Below are 24,210 nucleotides of genomic sequence, written 5' to 3'. Positions count from 1 at the left end.
TCCCAACCTGGAATCCCAGTTAGTGGTGTGTAGTTTGTGCTTCAGCTCGTGAGTTGGAGGACTTACTCACCCCAATACCCTGGGAGCTTAGGCTGCTATCTGGTAGTCCATTGCCTTTATTGGGGTAGACATAAGTATGGATTAGTTTCTTCAGAGTTGTTTGTTGATTAGCAGGTTCTAAACCATTTTCATTGGAGCGTAGCATCATTTGTGATTTTTATTTGTTTGGGTTGTTCATCTTGGTAGTGGGTTGCATCCTGGGAGTTAGTACTTGGCCTAAGAGGACCTTAATAAACCATAAACCGAACAGGCATCCTGTCCTACAACTGTGGGAAAACAAATTACAAGGAGACTTGTATAGGTTCTGGTACTGCCAGTTCAGAGATTTGGGTAATTAGATGGGAAAATCTAGAGCACATTGTATTTAATTTTGGTAAAGGGGTTTTGAATACTATTGCAATCCTGGCCTTAGTTTGTTAATTTTTTTTTTTTTTTTTTTTTTTTTTATACTGTACAAGAGTTCTTACATTCTTGTTCAGCCACTAACACGCATAACGTTTCGGGAAAGTCCTTGATCGTAATTTTCCCCAGAATATGACCCTGCAAATCATTTAACAACCAGGTACCCATTTTACTATTGGATAAACAGAGGCTAAAGTTAAGGATTGGAGCTCGGTAAATCCTCCCCGATCAGGATACAGACCCAGGCCAAAGCACTCGCGAAAAGCCTGGCGAGTGTCTTGCCACTTAGCCACCGGGACTTTCATTATTGCTACATTTAATGTCAATATTGAGGGCAAATTATTTAATTTTTCAATATCTATATATTAAAAAAATTATTTTCCTTAGAATTTGTGCACTTCTGACTGATAATAAATATAGACAGTAGTTTGGTTGAAGTTTAAGTGCTTAATATAGATGAAAGGAAGTGAATTTAGATTTGTATTGTTCCAGGTCCATCAGGAGTTGGCAAAACCCAGTGGTGCCTATATATAGCTATCCTCACAGTCATAGCAAAGAGAGACAGCAGTAACAATATTACAACAATGTATATTGATACAGAAACAGCCTTTAGACCTGAACGGTGAGTAATTATATTCATCAATGAACAATAATATTGTCTAGTGCATGTTTCTCTTCAATTATATGATGTTCTCAAACCATTTCTGTGGAGAGCCCTTTCGGCTCTCCACAAAAATGGAGTTATACCAGACGGATGTGTATATATTAGACTGTGGCAACAGTCAATCGATGGAGTTCTAAGCTTACCGGGGACCAGCGCCAGAACTTAGCCCCCCTCAGAGAGGCACGAGGAGCAATGGCCTATAGACACCCCCGTGTAATTGGAAGCAGTCTGTGTCTGCCATCTACCAGATTAGGCACCCAGAAAGGCAGGAATTCCAAAACAAACTACAGCTGGTTAAAAATTGCTAACCGAAAGCCGAACTAGCAAGCAGAACTCCCCAATCGAAAACAAGTAAACAAGCATGACATCACCACAGCTGTCGTGCTGCTGCCTGCACAACTCCCCCCCTCCTTGGTAGGGGGAAGGGGGTTACAAAGATCTCCCACATCAGTTACCCAAACCCCAGTTCACAGGCTGTTGTGTTTGGTGGCGGATGATCGATTCTGGCTCCATCCTTTTGAACTGTTCTGTCCATAGCGGTGTTGTTCTTCTGTGTGGTGGTGTGTGAGCCAGAAGTAATACAAGAGTACTGGGGCTGCATGCACCTAGGGGCAACCTTCCCTAGGTGCCCTGTAAGTATTACCCTTGTGGTTTAGGGTTATCTTCCATGAACCGTTTGGAAGGCTACCTTCTTGTGGTTCTTTTGCTGCTCGGTAATTGCCCGCCCCTGGGGTTCAGCTGAGGTTGTTCTTTCTCCTGTTTGACCTTGGATAGAAGGTAATATTATTGCTGGCTGGGGCGCAAGGTACTGCGCAGCTGTCTGATATATGCATAGCGACCGTTTCTGTTTCCCTGGAGACATTGTGCTTTTACAGGGTTTTTCTTTTGTTTGCATGGTGTGGCTGTAGGACCACTCGTATAATTTTGGTGGCCCTCCGCTAGGTGCCCGTGATTGCACACGTCACAGGGGTTCAGGATTTGTTTGTTTGCTTGGTAGCTCTGGGATAGCCCTGGGTCTGATGGAGGAGATCTGAGAGTCCCACCTCGCTTCGTGCGTGTTTGAAGGTTGCTCTGTCCTCTTGTCTCAGGGTGACACTCACCGTCTTTGCCTCTGCCATGCTACTTGTTGGGTCAATGACACTTTTGACCCGGAGTCCTGCGAGTGGTTTTCCTTGCTTGTACTCCAATTAACCCAGTCCACAGATGTTGATATACAGATGCAGGCAGCTTCAGCGTTGCATGTGCGATTTAGGTTGGTTGCCTTTCTGGATGCTCTGTGACTGCTCCACGACCCGGATTTGGGGGGGGGGAGTGTTAGTCACCTCGACTTTGGTTTTGTCTGTGCCCCCTTGACCTTCCCCTGCTGTGGTTCATCCTGCTCCCCCCCTCCACTCTCCTGCTCTCGGCTCCCAAACGTCTGAGGGTTTTGGAGTCGGGGCAGGGTTTTCTTGGTGGTGAAACTCGGGTGGATTCGGGGACTGCCCCTTCCGGATTGCCCCTTCCCCCCCCCCCGCCCTTTCATCCCTGCTTTTCTGGTGGACTCTGCCTTTCTCCTGAGGCAGAGGGCTGGAGGACTGCTCAGCCCCGGGTCTTAACATGGAGGATTTCGAGGCTGGGGAGGAGTTAATGTGGGGAAGGGGGCTTGGGCCTCGCTTGACCCCACTTGGGTGTTGGTACCCTTGGTGCAGGACTTGTTGTTACAGGGGAAGGGGTTTTCCTATCTCCACCCCCCTCCTTGTACGAGTTTGATATGAGTTCGACTCCTCCCCGGGTTCCCTCCTTCTAGAGGTTTTCAACTTCCCGCATCCCGCCGAGGGAGGTGCAGGAGGCCCTTGCAGCTTACCTCCTGCGAAACCCGGATTATGCCTTGATACTGAATCCTTTTTCTTTTGAGTTTGGCTCCTTTTTTTCCTTACTGGGTGCACTACGAGCTGCTGGAGTCTTCTTGGCTGGCAAACTGTCCTTTCTTTTCATTGGGGGGGCGTGGCATGCGTTTTGTTGGGCCCGCACGCTGGAATGGTGGGAGTTGACTGCGGTCATTCAGGTTTACCTGGGGGGCAAGTTTGAGCACCTCAATGCATGCTTGTTAGCCCCCCGTGCTTCCTCATGATATTGGCCAGGTGCAGCTTCACGTGCAGGTTCCTTCCCATTCGGCATCCCAGGTGGCCGAGGATTTGGGCGCCCGTGGGCATTTGGCGTCAATCTTGCACTGCTTTTTCTTCCTGGAGCTGTCTTCAGACTGGCTCGAAGAAAATGTGGAGGAGCTAGGTTCAGGGCCTGCGTTTGGTGCGCTTGCCTCAACGGCTCGGGCGTTGACTGCCTTGTTGAAGTTGTTTGCGCCAATTCTGTAAGAAGCGGTGTCTCTGTTCTTTGCTTCGTGCTTTGTGTGCTGGCAGGCAGTGGTCATCCACTCTTTGGGCCCCTGGCTCTTAGATTTTCATCCCCTTTTTGTCCGTTGCTGTTTGTAGAGTCTGCGGTGGTGCATTTTCTGCAAGCGGCTTCGTCTAGTTGCTTGGGTTCGGGTTCTGGCTTACCTCAATGACTGACTGATCTGGGCTCCCAGCCAGTCAGTGTGTCTGCTCGCCATAGATTTGGTTCTGTCCCAGCTTGCCGTGTTCGGGTTCTTGGTAAACTGGAGGAAGTCCCATTTGGTTCCCTCTCAGGTTCGGACTTGGCTGCGTCTTGTGTGGGACTTTCGGATCACTTCCTTGTCTCTCCCTCCTGCGGCGTTGCTGTGGCTGTGATCCCGCCTTCAGCTGTTTTTGGAGGGCACCCGGATCACGAGTCGGTTGTTCGAGCAGCTGTCCAGGAGTGTGAACTTCGCCGTACTGGTCGACCCGTTGGGTCAAATCTGGCTTCGGCAGTTGTTCTGATTCCTTCAGGGACATCCCTTCCACCGTTTTCGCAATCACTGGGTTCGGACCCCGGGGGCCCTGCATCGGCTGCTGTGTTGTGGCGCCTAACCGAGCCCTCGTCGATGTGTTCACAGATGCGTTGTCTCTGCTGGGGCTTTGTGACCAGTGCTTACCAGGCTGGCCAGGGTCGGTGGAGTCTGTCCTTCCATCGGGCTCACAGCGCAGCGTGGGAGTTTGCGACGGTGTGGCATTCGCGATCGATGATCCGGCTTCATTTGGACTGCTTCCCTGTGGTTCATTGTCTGAACAGTGGGAGTTTGATGCAGTCCATGTCTCTTTGGGGCTGGTCGCTTCGGATGACTTCTCTGCTGAATTCTCGGGGTTTGGCTTTCCTGGCAGTTCATGTCCAGGGAGTGTCCATCATACTGGCTGATAGCCTGTCCTGTTTCATTCCCCTGTCCACGGAATGGTCGGTTGATGTTGACTTGTTCCGTTGGCTCTGCTGGACGTTCAAGCACCTGGAGGTGGACCTCTTCGCTTCGGCTTGGTCGATACATCTTCTGGCATATGCGGCGCCCTTACCCAACTGCGAGGCCGTTGTTGTCGATGTCTTTCGACTGGATTGGTCGCGGTGGGGTTACCTGTACCTCTTCCCACCGGTTCTCGGGCGTTGTTTCACCTTCGGCTTGCTTATACGCCACCTGAGCCATCCTGGTCTTTAGACCGGGTGCTCTCTTTTCTCTCTTCTCCTTGGTTTGTGGTGACAGTCCTTCGGTTCAGGACTGCTTTTCTAAGGCTTTTTTCTTGTTGGCATTGGCCTCTGGAGGGTCGGGTCGGGGAGCTTCATGCTCTTCTCCGGCACAGGGGTTTCTGCTCTTTTGGTCCTGGTGGTCAGTTTGTTTGTTTGCAGCCGTTTCCTTATTTTCTAGTGAAGAATGAGACGGCTGTTTTCCGGAGGGGTTGTTAGGTTGTTGATGCTTGATTGGTTCGGCCGGGGGTGCACCATGTTTTGCGTCTGGTTGCGGCTCTTCACCATTACTTGCGCGTCACAGCCTCCATGGCAGGGGATGCGCTTTGGGTTGACCCGGTTCTCCCTTCTTCCCTGTTCCAGGGTGCAGGTCTCCCAGGTCGTCCCGCAAGATTATTCGGTCCAGCCAGCCTGTGGTCTATCCCCATGTCCACGACATTCATAAGTTTGTGGCTTTGGCTTCTGTTTTTGGTAATATGTCCTGGGCTGACATTCGGGCACGGAGTTTTTGGAGGTTGAACAGGGTCCTGGACACACGGTACCTCCTTAATGTTCTGGGCCCTTCTCGGGCGTATGTAGTCTTGGGTCGCAGGTTGCAGCCAGTTGTCTTGCTTAGAGTTGAGGAGCGAGTGGTGGCAGTCTTCTGGGTAAGTCCCTTTTTTCCTTTATCCTTGGTTAGGTATCTCCGGGGAGCGGGAAGGGCTCTCCACACAAAACCAGCGTTGAATGTAATGAAACGCCATTTTCTGTGTGAGACCCAGAGGCATCCCTACCTCCCTCCCTTCGGTCAGCATTTTTTTGCATTTTCATATTCAGCCTCTGAACTGGGGTTGAGTAGCTGGCGTGGGAGGTCTGTGGCCCCCCTCCCAGGGAGGGGAAAGTTGTGTAGACAGCAGCTGTGGTGACGTCATGCTTGTTTTCTTTTTGGGGAGTTCTGCTTGCTCGTTCAGCTTTCGGTTTGCAATTTTTAACCAGCTGTAGCTTGTTTTGGGATTCCTACCTCTCTGGGTGCCTGACCTGGTAGATGGCAGACATAGACTGCTTCCAACTGCTGTACATAGGAGTGTCTATAGGCCATTGCTCCTCGTGCCTCTCTGAGTGGGGCCAGGTTCTGGCTCGTGGTCCCCAGTAGGCTAAGAACTCCATCGATTGACTGTTGTCACAGTCTAATATATACACATCAGCCCGATATAGCTCCAGGAATCCTCTGGGTCTTGCCCAGAAAATAGTGTTTCACTACATTCAATGTTGGTTTTATGTTTGGTCACAGTCTCCCTTCATCCTTGTATGCTTGTCGTCCTTGTTAATGAACAGAATCTCATGTTAAAGTCAATTATTACTGCAACTATAACTATATCATTGTGACAAATCATCTTCCTCTTTTTTTTTTCTTGTTTACAGAATAGTTGAGATTATTAGCAACAAGTATCCAGAACATACAACAGAAATTTCAAAATACCTCTCAAAGATCTACCTTTACCAGCCAAAAACAGTTAGCAGTCTCACTGAAATGTAAGTCTTAACCCATTTCCCATTACCCCATTTCTCACCCATGAAGGAGAGAAATGGGGGTAATGACAATAACAAATAACATATATTATAACCTTAGAAATCAGATCATAATACTGTAATGCAGAAACGCATTATTTCTGCATTATTGCTTTAGCTGCTGTTTTTGGTGATATATCTTGGGCTGACATTCTAGCACAAGGATTTTGGAGGTCGAACAGGGTCCTGGCGGCCCGTTACCTTGTTAATGTTCCTGGCTCTAGTAGGGCATATGTCGCTTTGGGTCGCAGGCTGCAGCCAGTTGTCTCGACTTCGAGATATGGTGCAAGTGGCAGCGCCTCTTGGGTAAGTCCCTCTTTTATTTTCTGTGGTTAGCTCTGGGGAGCTGGTGGGGCTCTCCACAGAAAACCAGAGAACCTCCTTGCAGGGAGGGGAACCTCCTCGCAGAGACAACCTTCTTGCAGGGAGGGGAAGTTGTGCAGATAGTGGCGGTTGTAACGTCATGCTTGTTTGCCTGTTTTCGGATTGGGAGTTCTACTTGATAGTTCGGTTTCCATAGCAATTTTTAACCAGGTGGTGTTTGTTTTGGGACACCTACCTTTCTGGGTGCCTAACCAGGTCGATGGCAGACATAGAATGCTTCCAACCACAGGGGGTTTCTATAGGTCATTGCTCCTCGTGCCTCTCTGAGGGGGCTAGGTTCTGGCTCATGGACCCCAGTAGGCACATCTTACAGGCATAGAACTCCAGTTGAATTGACTAATGCCACTGTCTAGTACATACATATCAGCCCGGTAACCTCCGGGGAGCCTCCGGGACTCGCCCAGAAAATGGCGTTTCATTACACTCAACGCTGGTTTTCAATATACGTATAAACTCACTCACTCAATATGTACATGTTTTTGCACCATTATTGGACATTTAGAAGTCCAGGAGAGTGTGCTACTTTTGGAAACAGTTGACATGGCACAATGGGACGGCACACGCTGCACATGGTGGCCCACCCATTTAGGTTTCGGTTTTCTCTCTTGTGTGGTCTTACACACAATGCACTCACACTGGCCTATTGCATGCTTTCCAGTTGGTGGTAAATTGTGTGTTGCAAACCCTGTAAGCAAGCTTTGGTGTGGGAGCATGGTGTAATAATGGGTACTGAATGGGCCTTTGTGTGCCAGGAATTGGTTTGCCAAACTTGTCTAGTAATTATGTCAAACAGTAAAACTAAATGCACGGAAATTTCATGTCCCACCTGCTTTCACAAGATGCATATTGTAACTACACTATTGTTACGTTGACAAGGTGGAAAAACATTTTCTTGGTCCACTTCACCGTTTTTCCTTACACACTCGACTGCCCCCACCGTCATATCACATTTATAAACCAAACACATGTTTATGTTATAGTTCATAACACAATCTGGTATATATATTTGTTTGGTGGTTTTGTTCACTTTGCCATTGTCCACCATTGTGCCAGTGTGAATGGTGGTCAACATGTTCACTTCACACCTGTCTTTCCACCACACTGACAGCATTTGACCAGCTTTTCTCAGCTGGCAATCACCTCCCTCAATAGCATTGTCAAACACTGCCATTTCCCTTCGTTTTGTCTTTACTGTGCCACACACTCCAGTTCTATTATCAAGCAAGAACCTAGTTCTTGCCTGTTGTCAGGCCCCTGAGAGGGTCCTGACCTCTCAGAGTGGACAGCTCTTCGGATTTGTAGTCCTGAGGTTCCGCGTCCAATCCCCGGTGGAGGCGGAAACAAATGGGCAGAGGGGAGGGGGGGGGAGCGAGCGCCTGAGCCCGAGCTCGACCGACCGACCGACCCCGTCATGGTTGATCTATTGGAGAACAACTGCACAAATTTATCTGATAACGGTCCTCCTTGGCTTGAGTAGTTTCACTTGGGCAGCTGCACAATTTGAGGTTTGTGTTTACCTAATGATAGTGTGATGAAAATGAAAAGTAACTTACTGGATTTTCCAGTAGCGACTGTAAAAGAGAAAATGTTTGTTACCATCAAGAAGCTCAAACTGAAACCTTTCATTGTGATGAAACACTTTCAGTGTGATTAAAGGCACAAAAAAAAAATTCTGCCTTTTCTTTAAAGTTTACCGAATGGTGTATTAGAATGTGGTTCTCTTTGCTGTGAACATAAAACTGAAGTAGTGGGACATTCTTTCTAATTTTCTTCGTCCTTTATCTAAAGTGCTTGAAGATGTTGATGGCCCAATGTTATAAGCCAACAATGTGTAGTAGTGAAACTTCTAGGGAGTAAATTGTAACCTACTGAGGGATCCTCTGACCATGTGCTTTGCTTTCTGATGCTAATGGATTTGTTTAGATAATCTCTGGTGAAAATTTTAAATTTAATTAGCTATGTGGACCACAAAATATTCACTGCCACTTATATTTTATAATACTGTATCTAAATAATTTTGCCCTAAGGTAGTTTTTTATTGTAAGTGGTATATAAACAAAGGATTTTTGTTTCTAATTTAAAATTTCTGAAATATTTCAGATTAGAATCTCTAGAAGTTATTGCTGTTGAGAAAGATGTTGGCCTGTTAATAGTCGATTCCATTGCCTCCTTAGCACGCAAAGAGATAACTTCTTCATCCTCGCTCTCTAACATAGCCAGAACCAACCAACTGGCTTCCTGGGCTGCTAAGTTGAAGTGTTTAGCTCAACAGCTCAATATCTGTGTAAGTTAATCATATAGGTGTACTGTATACAGTATAGTTTGCAAGAAAGGTAAAAATCACACAATTTACATGACGGCTAATTTTAATAATAATGTTTCCCATTGTCAGGGACAGCAAGTCTGTACTTAAACTTGTATCGATGTTTCTTCATGGTTGAAGAGATCATCCCCAGGATGCAACCCACAACAGTTGCCTAACTCCTGGATACTTATTTACTGCTAGGTGAACAGAGAATTCATGTGAAACGAAATAGCCCAACCATTTCTGTCTCGCCCTGGGACTGAACCTGGGATCCCTGATTGAGAGTTGAGAACATAGACTACTGTACTACAGTGGGCTCTATTTTGTGGGAATACATTTCCTGAGACCCCTTGCCAAACCTGGGTGTGTAGTATTTTGTTAAGGAGCTTGTGTACAAAAAATAAGATACATTCAAGGAGTGAGAACTTTATTATATTAAAAAAATAGTGAAATAGTCAATTGTTAAGGTGTATTAATTCTTAAACTGTTGTTATAATCATACAATACATTGATTCACAGGGTAATGCAGATACATGTCAGTATACGTTTATTTTAACTATTGTTGTCTGTGTTTTCTACTAATGATGCTATATGATTTAATACCTTGATATGGATGTAGTGAAGTTTACCTTAACATATGGAAAAAATCTTGCTATTGTTTCATCAATGCTTACTGTACAAGTGCAATTACATTATGCAAATGCATATGTTACTATGCCAATGCAGTAATCATCATGGTATAAAATTCCATTATAATTACATATGTATACCAATTATGTTCATATGGTTTTCATAACTATTTGTTTGTAATGAAGTATACCAGGTCAATCAATCATTATTTGAATATAATAATAAAGGAACTACAGAAGGCCTACTGGCTCATACAAGGCAGCACCTCTTTATATTTTGAATACTATATTGTATAAATAGGAGCTGCCTTGTATGGGCCAATAAGTCCATAAATGAATGGGTTTGGGAGGATATAAATAGAAGGCAGCTCCTATGTACTAGTATATGAAATTCATATATGGGCCTATTGGCCCATTCAAGGCAGGTTCTATTTATATCTATGTTATAAATTGGAGCTGCCTCATATGGGCCAATTGGCCTTCTGCAGTTTCCATAGTTCGTGCTCATACATAATTCATTCATTAATATATTCATACAATTAGGTGAGGATATTCATTCACTGATACATAAATTTATACATTCATTGAAATATACATACATTGATAAATTCATACATACATTCATATGATTATTTAGACATCCAAGGTTAACATTTTGAGTGTCTGGCTTGGGCGTTATCTGTTGCTAACAGGGAGTTCTGGCATTGACAGATGGGGCTGGGATGATGCACGGTCAACTTGTATGGTGCACAAAACCGTTTACAATGTAAATATTCAGTTTATGTCCACTTTTTCATATATTTTTGTGGGGAGCCTCAGAGGCTTCCTGGAGCTTACCAGGCTGATATATATATATATATATTAGACCATGGCATCAGTCGATTTGTAGTTCTGCCTACTGGGGACCATGAACCAGAACCTGGCCCCCTGAGAGAGGCATGAGGAGCAATGGCCTATGGAAACCATCATGTACATCCCATTGATTGGTCTTCCTCCAAAATAATCTTTCCTGCCTCTACTCTACACAGACGCCGTCTTGTTGAATCGGCTCTAATACACAATGTACCCAACATGAACTTGAGTCCTGGCTTTTGTTGCTGTGGATTCTTCTCTTTCACAGTATATACTCAAATGCTCTAATCTTTCTAACAAACGTGACCTAACATAAGCCTACCCCTTTCATTTATCTTTCTTTCTCTTTCCTTTTCTTTCTCTCTTCTCCCTTTTTCGGTTCATTGTCTTCTACGCTCCCTTGCTATCCTCTTATTCCTATCTCCTTCTCATTCAGTGGTTATAATAGGAGCTGCCTCGTATGGGGCAATAGGCCCTCTGCAGCTCTTATTATTATTACTATCCCCTTTACTACACCTTACTTTGCTCCTCAGCTCTCTCTTGCCTATTTATTGCCTGTCTCTACTTCCTCATCACAATTGACTTGTGATGAGGAAGTAGAGACAGGCAATAAATAGATGGAGGCAGGCAAAGATGGAGAGGCTGAAATGTAGGCTGGCATGCAGGAAGTGGCTGGGAGGTAGGCAGGGAAGGAGAGGTAGGGAGGGAGGGAGGCAGGCAAGCAGGTAGAGCTTGGGAGGGAGGCAGGAAGGGAGGGAGGCAGGCAGGCAGAGGCTGGGTAGTAGTCAGGGAGGGGATGGAGATGGATGGAAGGATGGATTGTTGGAGGGAGGGAGGGATGGATGGATGGAGGGATTGATATTGAGTTGAGGTGAAGCAGAGACAGTATGTGTGTGGGATGTATGGGGGGGGGGGGAAGGGGTGTTGGTGGTGGGGAAGGGACCGGCTCACTCTGATAAGCCTAACACACTTGACCCAGTTAACCAGATTTTCTTAAAATTTTGGATGGAGGGAAGAAGGGAGGGATGGAGGGAAAAAGGGAGAGATGGAGGGGGGGATGGTGGGAAGAAGGGAGAGATGGAGGGGGGGATGGTGGGAAGGAGGGAGGGAGGGATGGTGGGAAGGAGGGAGGGAGGGATGGAAGGAAGAAGGGAGAGATAGAGGGAGGGATGAAGGGGTGGAGGGAAGGAGGGGGGGGGCAGGAGGGAGGGATGGAGAGGAGGAGGGAGGGAGGGATGGAGGGAAGGAGGGGGGTGGGAAGTAGGAAGGTATGGAGGAGGGGAGGAGGGAGGGAGGGAGGGAAGGAGAGAGGGAGGGAGGGATGGAAGGAGAGAGAGGGAGGAAGGGATGGATAGAGGGAGGGAGGGAGGGATGGATGGATGGATGGAGGGAGGAAAGGAGGGAGGGAGGACAGGCTTACCGCCTGTCCTCCCTCCAAACTGCTTCAAGAAGGCAGACGATGCGCGCGCTGCCGAGCCCATGGCACTGGACCCCGGAACAGACTTGAATGTCTCGACATACTCCCCAAGCCAGTCCGAAGACAGTTCCAGGAGGAAAAAAAAGAAGTGCAAGGTCGAAACGAAGAGCCCACGGGCACGCAAGTCCTCAGCCACCTGCGCAGCCGACAAGGAGGGAACCTGCACATGGAGCTGCAGAACGCTAACATCCCGGGGAAGGGCAGGAGCAAACAAGCACTCATTGAGGTGCTCGAGGTCGTGCCCCCCCCCCAGGAAAACTTGAACCACCATCGAGACCTTGCTCCATTCAAGCATGTGGGAATGACAGAAAGAATGCCAAGCCTCCAAAGCAAAAATAGACAGTTCGCCAATCAGGACAACTCCGGAACCTCGTAATGTACCCAGAAAGAGAATGAAGTCCCAAACCTGAAAGACAACGGAACCATCACCGAGGCGTAATCCAGGTCACGCAGGAGGTAAGACGCCAGGGCTGCCCGCACTGTAGACGGTTGGATGTAGGATGCAGAAAACCTCCAGAAAGACGGAACCGACACACTCGAGGGAACATGGACCCGAACCCGGGGAGGGGCAGATGCTAAATCCAACTCGTACACAGAAGAGGAAAAAAGAGAACCCCACTCCATGCTTTTGTCTTTTGATCTCTGGCCCCCCACCCAATTTCTGTTGAATCAACCCTGTTTCCCAGGTCTGCATGTCTGTTTTGGTATGAAAGTTTGTGTGCCTTCATCATATATTGTGCAAAATTTGGCATACATCTCATTTACTTCCTTGACTGGCAACAAGTCTGTCCAATTATACCCAAGAAAAAATTTCTTGGTTTCCCATAGCGTCCTCTCTTGAAATCGAGTTTAACAACTGCTTCAGTCCCCATTCTCTACTAGATTATATCGCATAGCGTATTTAATGTCCAAGAGGACGTGATCACTCTTTCCCAAGGGAGGAAGGTACTGAATGTCAAATACCACCTCTTCTTTCCTGGTGAATACTAGATCCATTACTGACGGAACATTCCCTTCCCTCATTCTTGTGGCCTGCTTGACGTGTTGATACATGAATGTTTCCTAGATGAGGTTTACAAACCTACCTGCCTCCAAATGTCTTCTGTTCTTGCCTCGTAGGCCTCCCAGTCTATTGCCTTAAAGTTAAAGTACCCCAGTACCAACAATTGGGATTTATCTTTGTCAGCTCTTACCATAATCTCTCTCATGACCATTATGAGACCCTCTCGTTTGTCATCCAGTTCTTCCTTTGTCCATGTGTTGCTTGCTGGTGGGCTGTAGGCATTTAAAATTATCAGCTTATCATCTTGATTACAGAGCTGCAATGCCATTATGTCAATATCTCTAGGGTTTTCAAACATTAATTCTCTTACCTTCAGGTGTTCTTTCACTAGCACAGCCACTTCTCCCCCCTTAGTTTTCCTGTCACGTCTCCAAACTGAGTAGCTCCTTGGGAACACGACCTCGTTTAAAATATTTTCTTCAAGTTTAGTCTCTGTTAATGCGACAATTTGTGGGACTCTCGGACCGCTTCCTTGTCTCTTCCTCCGGAGTCTCTCCTCCGGCTGCGGTCCCACTTGCGTCTGTTTCTGGGGGGCTCCCGGGTCACCCAGCGGTTGGTCTACCCGCTGGGTTGTTTGGCTTCGTCAGCTGTTCTGGTTCCTTCGGGGACGTCCCTTCCACCTCTCTTGCAATCGCTGGGTTCGGACCCCGGGGGCTTTGCGTCGGTTGCTGCATCGCCGGCTTCCTCTTTGGGTTTTTCGGGGTTCAGTGCCTTGGCGCCTACCCGAGCCCTCGCTCGATGTGTTCATGGACACATCGTCTCTCGGCTGGGGCTTTGTGACCAGTGCTCATCAGGCCGGCTAGGGGCGGTGGGATCCATCCTTCGGTCGAGCCCACAGCACTGTGCGGGAGTTCGCGGTGGTGTGGTTTGCTCTTCCGGGAATTTGGGTCGCCTGAGGGTGGACGATCTGGCTCCATTCGGACTGCTCCCCGGTGGTTCATTGTTTGAACTGAGGGGGTTCGATGCGGTCCTTGGCTCTTTGGCGCTGGTCGCTTCGGGTGACTCGTCTGCTGAGTTCTCGAGGATGGCTCTCCTGGCAGATCATGTGCGGGGAGTGTCCAACGTCTTGGCCAATGGCCTGTCTTGTTTCGTTCCCCTCTCCAGGGAATGGACGGTCGACGCCGACTCCTTCTGTTGGCTTTGCCTAACATTCGGACGCCCTAAGGTGGACCCCCTTCACGTCAGGCTTGGGCGCGGCACCTTCCCCTGTATATGGCGCCCTTCCCCGACTGCGAGGCCATCGGGTTCGATGCTTTTCGGCAGGACTGGTTGAGGTCGGGGTTCCTGGGAGAGTTGTCCTCTTGGCCCCATGGTGGCCGTGGTTTCAGACGCTGCTTGCTCGGTGTCCAAACCTGGAGGTTTTCCCGTGGTTCCGCCTCTCCCAGCAGATCGGACCAGAACGTCACGTGGCTAGTTCAATCTTTTCCTTGAGTCTTCACGTATGGTATTTTTGACTCGAGTTTATCATCATCTCTATGGTGATCAGGTGGCTTCCTTATTAGTGTCCCACCTGCGGGCTTCGTCTCGGTGGCAGTGTGAAGTTTCCTGGCGGTCCTTCCGTTTCTTCTTGCGTCTTCGTCATTGTACTTCACTTTCTGTTAGGGTGATGTTGTCCTTTCTCTCTTGGTTGTTTCAGGACCGTCTCCATATGCCTAACACTCGCCTCGTATCGTGCGTTCAGCTTGCTTTCGGTATTGATGTTACTTCTGCGCCGTTTCACAAGCTGTCTCGTGCATTGTTTCACCTCCCGCCTGCTCATGCATTACCTGAGCCGTCCTGGTCATTGGACAGAGTGTTCTTTTTTCTCTCTTCTCCTCGGTTTGTGGTGGCCCCTTTGGTTCAGGCACAGACGCCGGCGTGGTAACGGGTGACGTCATACTAGTTTGCTCGTTTTTGTTTGGGGAGTTTTATCCACTTGTTCGGATTTTGGTAGCAATATTTTCACCAGAATAGCGGGTTTGTTTTGGGATGCTTACCTTTCTGGGTCCCTGACCCGGTCGATGGCAGACATAGAATGTTTCCAACCAGACGGGGGCTTCTATAGGCCATTGCTCCCCTTGCCTCTCTGAGAGGGCCGGGTTCTGGCCTTGGTCCCCGGTAGGCCCAAAGAACTCCATACACATGACTGATGCCAAAGTCTGACATTAGCATATCAGCCTGGATAGCTCCGGGGAGCCTCTGGGTCTCACCCAGAAAATGGCGTTTCATTTCATTCAACGCTGGTTTATTAATTAATTTGTAACATATACAAAAAAAATTGTGATGGTATTGGAGTAATAATCTTTTTAAAATGTCGGAGTACAGTATCGGTATTGTTATTCTGTAATATGGCAGGTATCAGCACACCAGTAATTGTAATTTCAACTGTTAATTTGATGAAATGAGTCAGTGAGCATAGAATTAAAACATTAAATATCTTGCATATCAGGTAGTGGTTACTAACCAGGTAACGACACAGGTCGCCAAGAAAGAACTTCACGTAACTGAAGAGATACACTCGCTTGATGAGGAAGATGGAGAACTACATACAGGTAATGTAAACTTCCTGATCCCACCAAATGATAAGTACTTACGTGTAATTATGTTTAACTTTAATTACCAATATAAATGTATTAAAATACATTATACAGTACTGTATATTGGTTTTATTTTTGTAATTGTAGGCCATTTTGAGTAAATATACATTTTAGTGTTTAGATACTGTATATTGTTATAAAATAAGTATACAATACAATGGGGCCTCGACTTACGATGCTAATCCGTTCCCAGAGACGGATTGTATGTCGAAGCAATTTTTCCCATAAGAAATAAAGGGAATTGAATTACAGGTAATCCGTTCCCCACCCTCCAAAATATTAACATACAAATACATTTTATACTGAATACAATGTTTTTTTCTAACTACAATACAGTACCTAAGTTTATCTTACCTTTATGGAGGACTCTTGATGGCATATGGAAGATGGTGATGAGAGGAGAGGAGGAGAGTTGTTACTGTTTGGATGGGGAGTCCCCTTCCATTATCACATCAGGCAGTGATGTTTTCTCTGAGGTACTCTCTCTCCTACGTTTTGCCTGAATACCACTAGGACCTGGTTGTGGTTCAGTGCTTGTTTGTCTCACTACAAATTTGTCAAGAGACATTTGTTTTCCCTGTGTTTTAACATTTGTCTGTAATGATCCATTACTTTAGCACCCATAATGTCCTTTTTCTTAGCCAGTATGGTGGATATTGTTGACTGAGATTTGTTGTACTGCCTAGCCAGTCCAACAACCAGCACACCATCTTCATATTTACGAATGATCTCTTGTTTCTGCTCTATGGTCATCCTTACATGAGATCTCATATGTTAAGCCTTACCACTGACTTTCCTGGGACTCATGGCGTGATATATAATAATTACTTTAATGTTCAAAATGCAAAAAATCACCACAAATGCAGAATTTCTTATAGGCGCGATCGTCACTAAGCGTGCAGCTGTAGTAAATTGAGGCAGGTCGGCTGCGTGACCGGGAACCACGCGTTCGGTCGACCTGAACGTGTACCAACAAATATCGTAAGTCGACGACACCATCGGATGTCGAGTCGCATTTTTCGATGAAATTTACATCGTAACTCGAAATTATCGTAAGTAGGGGCAATCGTAAGTCGAGGTGCCACTGTATTTCCAACTTAATTATGTATAATCACATTCTACATTCATTGCCAATATTTCTGTAAAAAATATTTAATGCATTTGTTATATTTTCATATTTGTAGGTCAATTTGAGTAAATTTGGGTAAATGTACATTTGTTGTTTGGTCATTCAGGTATTTTGTTATAAATTTAGTATACAGTATTTAAAACTTATGTGTAACTATAATCACATTCTACTTTCAATGCCAATACAGTAATACTGTAATAAATAAAATATTTTATTTGTATTATGTAATTATAGAGGACCACGTGCTTTGCGAACACCTCGGGGATGAGACCCGCCGGTTACTGTGTAAGTTCGTAAACAAGAACTGTAGGAACAAAAATAAACAAGAAATGTGGGGGGGGGGGGGGAAGAAATGTAGGGAAAAAAATTGACAGGTTCGTAGCATCAGTGCGACAGTATTTTGTTTGCACTCACCAATAAGAGAAATTCTGATCCACTTGGTATGTTGATCATTGTTGATGGAGCATAGTTATTTATATGGAAGAGGTGGTGGTGGTGGATGTTGGTGGTGTTGGGTTGACTGAATTCGAGAATAATAGTGATAAGGTAACCTCAGATGTTGACACATTTGGGTCAACATATGATGAGTCGGGTGCAGGTGAGGCAATGCTAGCTTTCTTGGATGCCTTTGCAAAAGACTTTTAATTGACATTTGTTTCATTCCCTTTGATCTTGTTTTCAAAAACTTCATATACAAATTGTACTGGTCAGTCAGACAGTCAGTCAGTCAGTCAGTCAGTCAGTCATAACCAGTCAAAGGCTGTTAGGCATTCACAGTTGTGGTAGCAACCAGTCACAGTTTGTAAACAACATGAGTCTGATGTTTACAGAACACCAACATTATGTACTCTCACAAACCCAATGTACCTTCTTGTATATAAGTAAGTCAGGGCAGTCTGCCTAAAAGGCCACCATCTGGAGGGAAGGATTAAACTCGGATTAAACTCTTAAACCGAGGTACCCCTGTACTGTACTATGGTTCTCGTCGTTATTATGAGTACTAACAAAACAGGAGGATGGGATGGAGGCCAAAACCTGGCTCCCTGAATTGAGGCGCAAGGAGCAGTGAATATGAGATTACCTTAACCAGGAAAAGGTCACCAGAAGGGTAGACAAGCTAAAACAGCCAATCAGCAAAGTAAACAAATCCTATTTGTTTACTTTGCTGATTATCTGTTTGAAGTCCAAAAAGGGGAAGTTTCATTACAATCCTCACTCCATTTTTGCTATCGATATTGCACTATTGTGCCATCTGTTAAATTTTCTTCATCCCCACTTTATCCTTTCACTGAATATTATTGTCATATTCTTTCTTTTTCTATTGTGATATACTTACTAAAGCAGATATAAATCTACCCACATTTTGTCTCGGTGAGTGCTTCAGCACTTGGCAGATAATCAAACCAGCTTATTAGAATGTCAATTGCAAATGCTATGTTTCAAGTGCTCTTACAAATGTATGTGGTGCTTGAAAGCAATTTAAGTTCTTAGGGAAGCTGCTTCATTAGATCCAACTCTTCATGTTTTTTTTTTTAAGGGAATAAGATATCTCTAATATAGATTAATGTTGTAGATAGGCTGGTCTTAATTTTTTCTATCAAGGTACCATTCAGACACTTAATCTGTTTTGAATTTCTAGGCTCAAGAGAGAGAACATTTTCTCGTCACGTGACCCCAGCTTTAGGGAATACCTGGACACACTGTGTAAATACTCGCTTCATTTTGCAGTTTAAGGACTCGAAAACCAGACAGGTAAATAAGTGCTTGTATCATTACACTTGATCCTCACTCGTTCACTAAAACAAAAAACACTGTTAATTTAAGAAAGTCCTGGGTGGTCCAAACAGATTGTATTCAATGCATATTGTCCAATGGAACATACAAATGTTCAATTAATTAAACATTTAACCCAACGTTTCGACTTGAATCGACTTGAGAATGGTCCAGGACAGACCGAAATGTCGTCATCCCTTCACCTTCTAGTGTGTGGTCTGGTCAACATACTTTAGCCACGTTATTGTGACTCATCGCCTGCATTTAACCCAAATTGAGCCATCTAACCCCAAAAGTTGGATTATTATTGTGTTTATAATATGACATTAACCCTTATAAAGTGGCAATCATCAAATGTGCCACTCTGCCTTTGCATTTGAAAATTAATAATTCATAATATTAATAGTAATAATAATAATGATTTATAATAATAATATTTCTTTATAGAATGATATATATTTACATGCAAAAACATAAAGAAAATACTGTACTAAAAAACAAATAGCCAAGTTTCTTCTGGTTTCCTGCATATCAGAAGAGAACCTGGTGGAAGTCATTGGGTCCGTAGACACGTTGATGCACATTTTACAAATTTGAACGCCTAGTGGTGTTGAATGCTATTAATGCATTGAAGGCTCGAGAGGCCTTCAATGCAGCGTCTCTAATTCCCGACCTTCCAAGTGGTTGGGCACCGTTCCTTCCTTCCCCCGTCCCATCCCCAAATCCTTATCCTGACTCCTTCCCAGTGCTATATAGTTGTAATGGCTTGGCGCTTTCCCCTGAAAACTCCCTCTATATTGTGTGTCAATAATTCCTTCCGATCTCTGTGCAATGCATCAAGGCCTATCGTACCTTGGTTGCTCACTCAGTACTGAGGCTCTCACACCCGGGAATGTTACGCACAATTTGTTTGTTTTTTTTAAATGGCATCTGTTTACTAGAGCCCTGAGGAAGCTGATGTGAACCCCCGTGTAGCTCCGGGTCATTTAAATCGTGTGCGGCACCCTCAATTGTATATATGTGATGTGCACAGTTCAGCGACATTTACTCAAATTGTATAAATACAATTTGTGCAACACGAGGGTTAACATCAAGGCACGGAAACCAGACTATAGTAACAAAAATCAACATATGATTTTAACCACATTACCCCAGGGGATCAACATGTGATGATGACCACTCATTAAGGGTTAACAACATTAAGTTCTTGTTACAGTGTAACAGTAGGACTATTAATATAGAAAGACCATAGAGCTAACATTAAGCGTTGTCATTTCATTAGTAGGGAGGATACGCCTTTGTAAAAATAGAGAGGGAGTTGGTAGTGACCTGACTGGCAGGCTAGGGTCATCTCTCCCCAAAGGGATTAGACTCATGTGTAGAAACGGTAGCACCAATTACATCCTGTGTCGAGTCATCAAACTGGGAGAATAATTCAGGCTTTAAACAAATATAAGGAAGAATCAATCGTGGGTTAAGTAATTATGTTAAAATTAATGTCAATTAAGAATAAAGAATAAGCCTCGTATGATAGCAAAAGAAGCATGTGACTTCAGTAAGAATAGTATATCTCGCACTTGGAAAATATGTATCTCCCAGCTTGCTTGTTAATTCATGAAAATTAGTGAGATGCAAGTACTATTGAATATTGTAATTAGCCTGGCTTGAGCATCTAGATAATTCCCAATTGTTTTGAAATAATAAGTCACCTTCAGTGACGAATACAGGATTTAGTTAGTAATCTTCAAAGATTAATTTGGCAACTGAGCTAGGGTCAGTGGGGGAGATGGATCAGTGTGGGTTGAGACATCCTGGGAGGTCAACATCTCTTTCCAGAGACAGGGCTGAACAACGGGCCTGGCTGTGGTATTTAAGGTAATTGTTCTGTCTGAGTTATTGCAATGTAGAATCCACATTATTTGTTGTAGTCAATTACGAATTGCCTCAGGAAAATATTCAGTTAGGAAGTGTTCAGATAAGGTTTTATTAATTTGTATTTTCTTTGATAATCTTTGTTGATAATTTTTTTTAGAATGTATGATGTTTAGCGGAATTTTTCCCCAAACGTTTATTTTACATGGTTGTTGGGCTCAAGCCCCATGCGTGAGACTAGGCTCCCTCTCTAAGCCTGCAAGCAGTTATTTAATACCTCAGATCATCCTTTTTACTTTGATTTAAGTCCACACTTAACGTAAATCTTATACCTCCTTTCCTGATAACTGGGGATCCATTTTCGAGATTTATGCCTAATTGACAGTATCCTGCTTCACGGTCATTTGGGGGAATTACTCAGTGGGTAGAAGGTAGCAGGTGATGACGGCGTAAGTCAGAGCTTGCAGTATAGCATCGAGAGGTACAGTATCCTCGAGCCGTGATATCTAAACGATCGAACATTATAGATCTCGAGGAGTTGATCTGAAGGTTACACAGCGGAACTCTTGTCTGTAGATTTACTTAATAATGACAAGCATTTAACCAGTAAGTGAGGTTAAAGGCTGGCCCCCGTTACAACAGAACCTAAAGAATTATTGCCAGTCAATCAAGCACTCTCCATGTGTTTTGTGAATACAGTTTTAAATGTCTTAAAGCTAGAGAAGTGCTTTTCTTGATCACTGACTTATTTTAGTCGAGTTTAAAAAATTGTACAGTATTAAAATTTCTTAGTGAAGTACATTAGTATAATACAGTAATTCTAACATTCATGAAAATGAGCAGTGATTGTAAAATGTTTCCATAGTAATTTGTAATTTTTTCAACAGCTTATCATTGCAAAGTCTCCAATTGCACCATTTGCTACCTTCAACTACACCATTGGAGAGAGAGGGATCAATATAGAAGGTAAAATGCTTTTCGTTAATACATACAATACATGAAATGTGTGAAACATTAAACGAACAGTTCTAAAGTATGATGGTGCACAAATAAGTTTTCAGAGAATAACATAGAGTACATAGAGGTGTCTCGAAATGAAGTAGAAAAAAAATGCTCAGGGAGCTAAGCAAGAACAAAGCAGTTGGCCTAGATGAAGTTTCATCCAGGGTTCTGAGAGAATGTGCATCTGAGCTAAGCATTCCACTTCAATTGATTTTTGTCATCTTTGTGTACAGAAGGTTTGACAGATACAGTGGGGCCTCGACTTATAAATTTAATCTGTTCCCAGAGACGGGTCGTGAGTCAAAATGAACAGTACTGTATGTATGTACAGTATGTCTTACATCCATACATACAGTACTGCCCAAAACGCTTTGTGTAATAGTGGCTTTAGGCATTGTATGTACTAGCTCTATCTATAAATTCATCAATATTTGTATCACCCCTTGTATGTATGTACTTTACCTGAATAAACATTTGAATTTGAATACATACATACATTACATTACATTACAAACATACATACATGAGGACTCTTGTTGGCGTATGGAAGACAGTGAGGGGGAGAGGTGTAAGTGTTTGGTAGGAAAGTCCCCTTCCATTATAACATCAGGCAGTGATGACTTTTCTGGGGTACTCTCTCTCCTGCAGTTTGCTTGCATACTACTAGGACCTGCTTGTGACTCACTGCTTATTTTTCTCACTAAAATCTTGTCTAGCGACACTTGTTTTTCCCTACGTTGTAACACTTGTCTGAAGTAAGACATCACATTGTCATTAAAAAGGTTAACACAATGGCCTGCTACAACTTGATTTGGGTGACACTTTTCAGCAAAACTTTGCAATTCTTCCCATACTGCACACATTTTCGTAATAAATGAGGAAGGGACATCCTCTACTCTACATCAACAACCCTCATACCATTTTCATGTTTGCAAATGATCTCTTGTTTTTCCCCTATGGTCATCCTCACATGTGTTTTTATAAGTTGAACCTTACCACTAACCCATCCCCCCTCCCGTTTGGATGGGGGAGCTGCTCAGACATGCGGCGCGGTTCATGTGACGTCATGCTCGTTTACTTGTTTTCATTTGGGGGAGTTCTGTCCATTTGTTTGATTACTTTAGTTGGTTTCACCTGAATAGGGGTTTGTTTCGAGGTGCTTACCTTTCTGGGTACCTGTCTCGATCGATGGCAGATATAGAATGCTCCAAAATCACATGTGCATTTCTATGGGCCATTGCTCCTTGGGCCTCTCTGAGGGGGCCAGGTTCTGGCTGTGGTCCCCGGTAGGCCTAGAACTCCACTCACATTGACTGATGCAAAAAGTTAGGACCATCCCTATCAGCCTGGATAGCTCCAGGGAGCCTCCAGGACTCACCCAGAAAATGGCGTTTCATTACATTCAATGCTGATTTTTTTTACAGTAAACTATACTGTAAACCCATATTCTAATTTGATGAAAATGAAAATCATATGCTATTCTAAGAGAATAAGAACACCAAATGAAGAATTGGTGATAGTTTACATTTTTTATCCTGATTTGAAAATCTGAAATTTTCAATATTCAATTTTAAAATTATTTTGATTCTCTTGTTTTTAAAGTTACGTTGTGATCATTTAGACAAAGTTGGAGCATTAGTTAACTATGCACAAAAAAAATTGGAAAGTGTTTGTGCAAGTTTTCTAAACTTTAGTTATATCAAATCGTATATGTATGTTTAGCGCGGTTTAAAGGTTAAATACATGACCAAGAACATAAATACATGTACATGAAAGTACAAATTACTAAATTACTAAACACTAATGCAAATTACAAAATTAATGCTAAATTAATTAACACAAGAAATCAACCTTCTGCCTGTAGAATGTTCTATCTAAAAATGTTCTTTCTTTTGGTTATAACATTAATTTTTGTTTCTTCCACAGAACATGAAGGTTTTTATTCATACTCTGGATCAGATCCAGGTCTTCATAAAATCAAGGTTCAACAAGGAATTATTCTTTAGGTCTGTGTTATAGTTTTGCAATGTACATTGTTTTTGAATCATATCTCTTGTGTTTTAGTTAGCAGCTAAAGCTAGTAAACACCAACCACAACTTTCATACTAGAGTATTTAAGACATAAAATCAGTATGGCATGGAGAAATTACAAAGGTAATTGTGTATTATTATTATAAAATTGTGAGAATATTTTTATTATTTTTATAATACAAATATTATAAGTTTTATTTTGTAATACCTTTTTAATGAGTATTAATAATGAGTACCGCATTAGCAATGATAATAGATAAAATGATTACAAAATAGTCCAAGTAAGTGTGAATCTACAAAATTAGCTTGTTAAATTACTAAAGTGAAAAATGTACAAAAAATTCCTTGAATTGTATTCCTTGAATGAGGAAGAGTATATTCTTATGTTGGTATTCAAGCCTCTGAACCAGGTACAGAACTTTTCAGTACAGTGCAATCACGTTTCGGTGAACCATATGGGACTAACCCAGGCTCGATGCGGTGATAGATTCGTTACAAAAGGTGATGCCTCCAGGAGGCGTTTGCCTTCGTGTCTTTTTTTTCTTGTACACAATAAAAATGCATTATCATATTATATACTGTACCCATTAAATACTACTCTAATAAAAAATATTGTGTTAGTTTTATTTACCTTGTTGAACAAACAACAGAAGATAGACAGGTGGCAAAGGAAAAGTTATGAAATGAGAATTTAATTAGATACATGTGAAGGAAAAACCTACGAAATGGGAATTTAAAAAGGAGAAGCACAGGTGAAGGAAAACTTGGGTAATAAAAATTTAAGAAGATGGAGAGGTACTGGTGAAAAGAAAAGTTAGGAAATGGGAATGCAAGAAGATG

The 24,210-nt window shown here is 43.7% G+C and overlaps 1 protein-coding gene across 6 annotated transcripts in view; it reads left to right on the top strand.

The window, feature by feature from the left end:
* Window positions 1-23,983, top strand: part of LOC123745543 (DNA repair protein RAD51 homolog 2) — a 29,677-nt gene extending 5,694 nt beyond the window's left edge. For 4 of the 6 annotated variants that reach the window (XM_045726163.1, XM_069321860.1, XM_069321859.1 and 1 more), the window contains 7 exons: window positions 955-1,084; window positions 6,131-6,241; window positions 8,762-8,945; window positions 15,416-15,518; window positions 18,332-18,444; window positions 21,225-21,303; window positions 23,266-23,983. In XM_045726163.1, coding sequence (XP_045582119.1) covers window positions 955-1,084; window positions 6,131-6,241; window positions 8,762-8,945; window positions 15,416-15,518; window positions 18,332-18,444; window positions 21,225-21,303; window positions 23,266-23,345 — 800 coding nt within the window. In that variant the 3' untranslated portion in view covers window positions 23,346-23,983. The remainder of the gene's footprint in view (window positions 1-954; window positions 1,085-6,130; window positions 6,242-8,761; window positions 8,946-15,415; window positions 15,519-18,331; window positions 18,445-21,224; window positions 21,304-23,265) is intronic. The other 2 variants (XM_045726193.2, XM_045726213.2) reach the window with 2 other exon arrangements.
* The last annotated feature ends 227 nt before the right edge of the window (window positions 23,984-24,210 follow it).

Source organism: Procambarus clarkii, chromosome 10 (genome assembly GCF_040958095.1).
Source record: "Procambarus clarkii isolate CNS0578487 chromosome 10, FALCON_Pclarkii_2.0, whole genome shotgun sequence".
Classification (NCBI taxonomy): Eukaryota; Metazoa; Arthropoda; class Malacostraca; order Decapoda; family Cambaridae; genus Procambarus; species Procambarus clarkii.
Note: the sequence above shows the minus strand (reverse complement) of the source record. Positions and strands in the feature narration are given on the sequence as shown.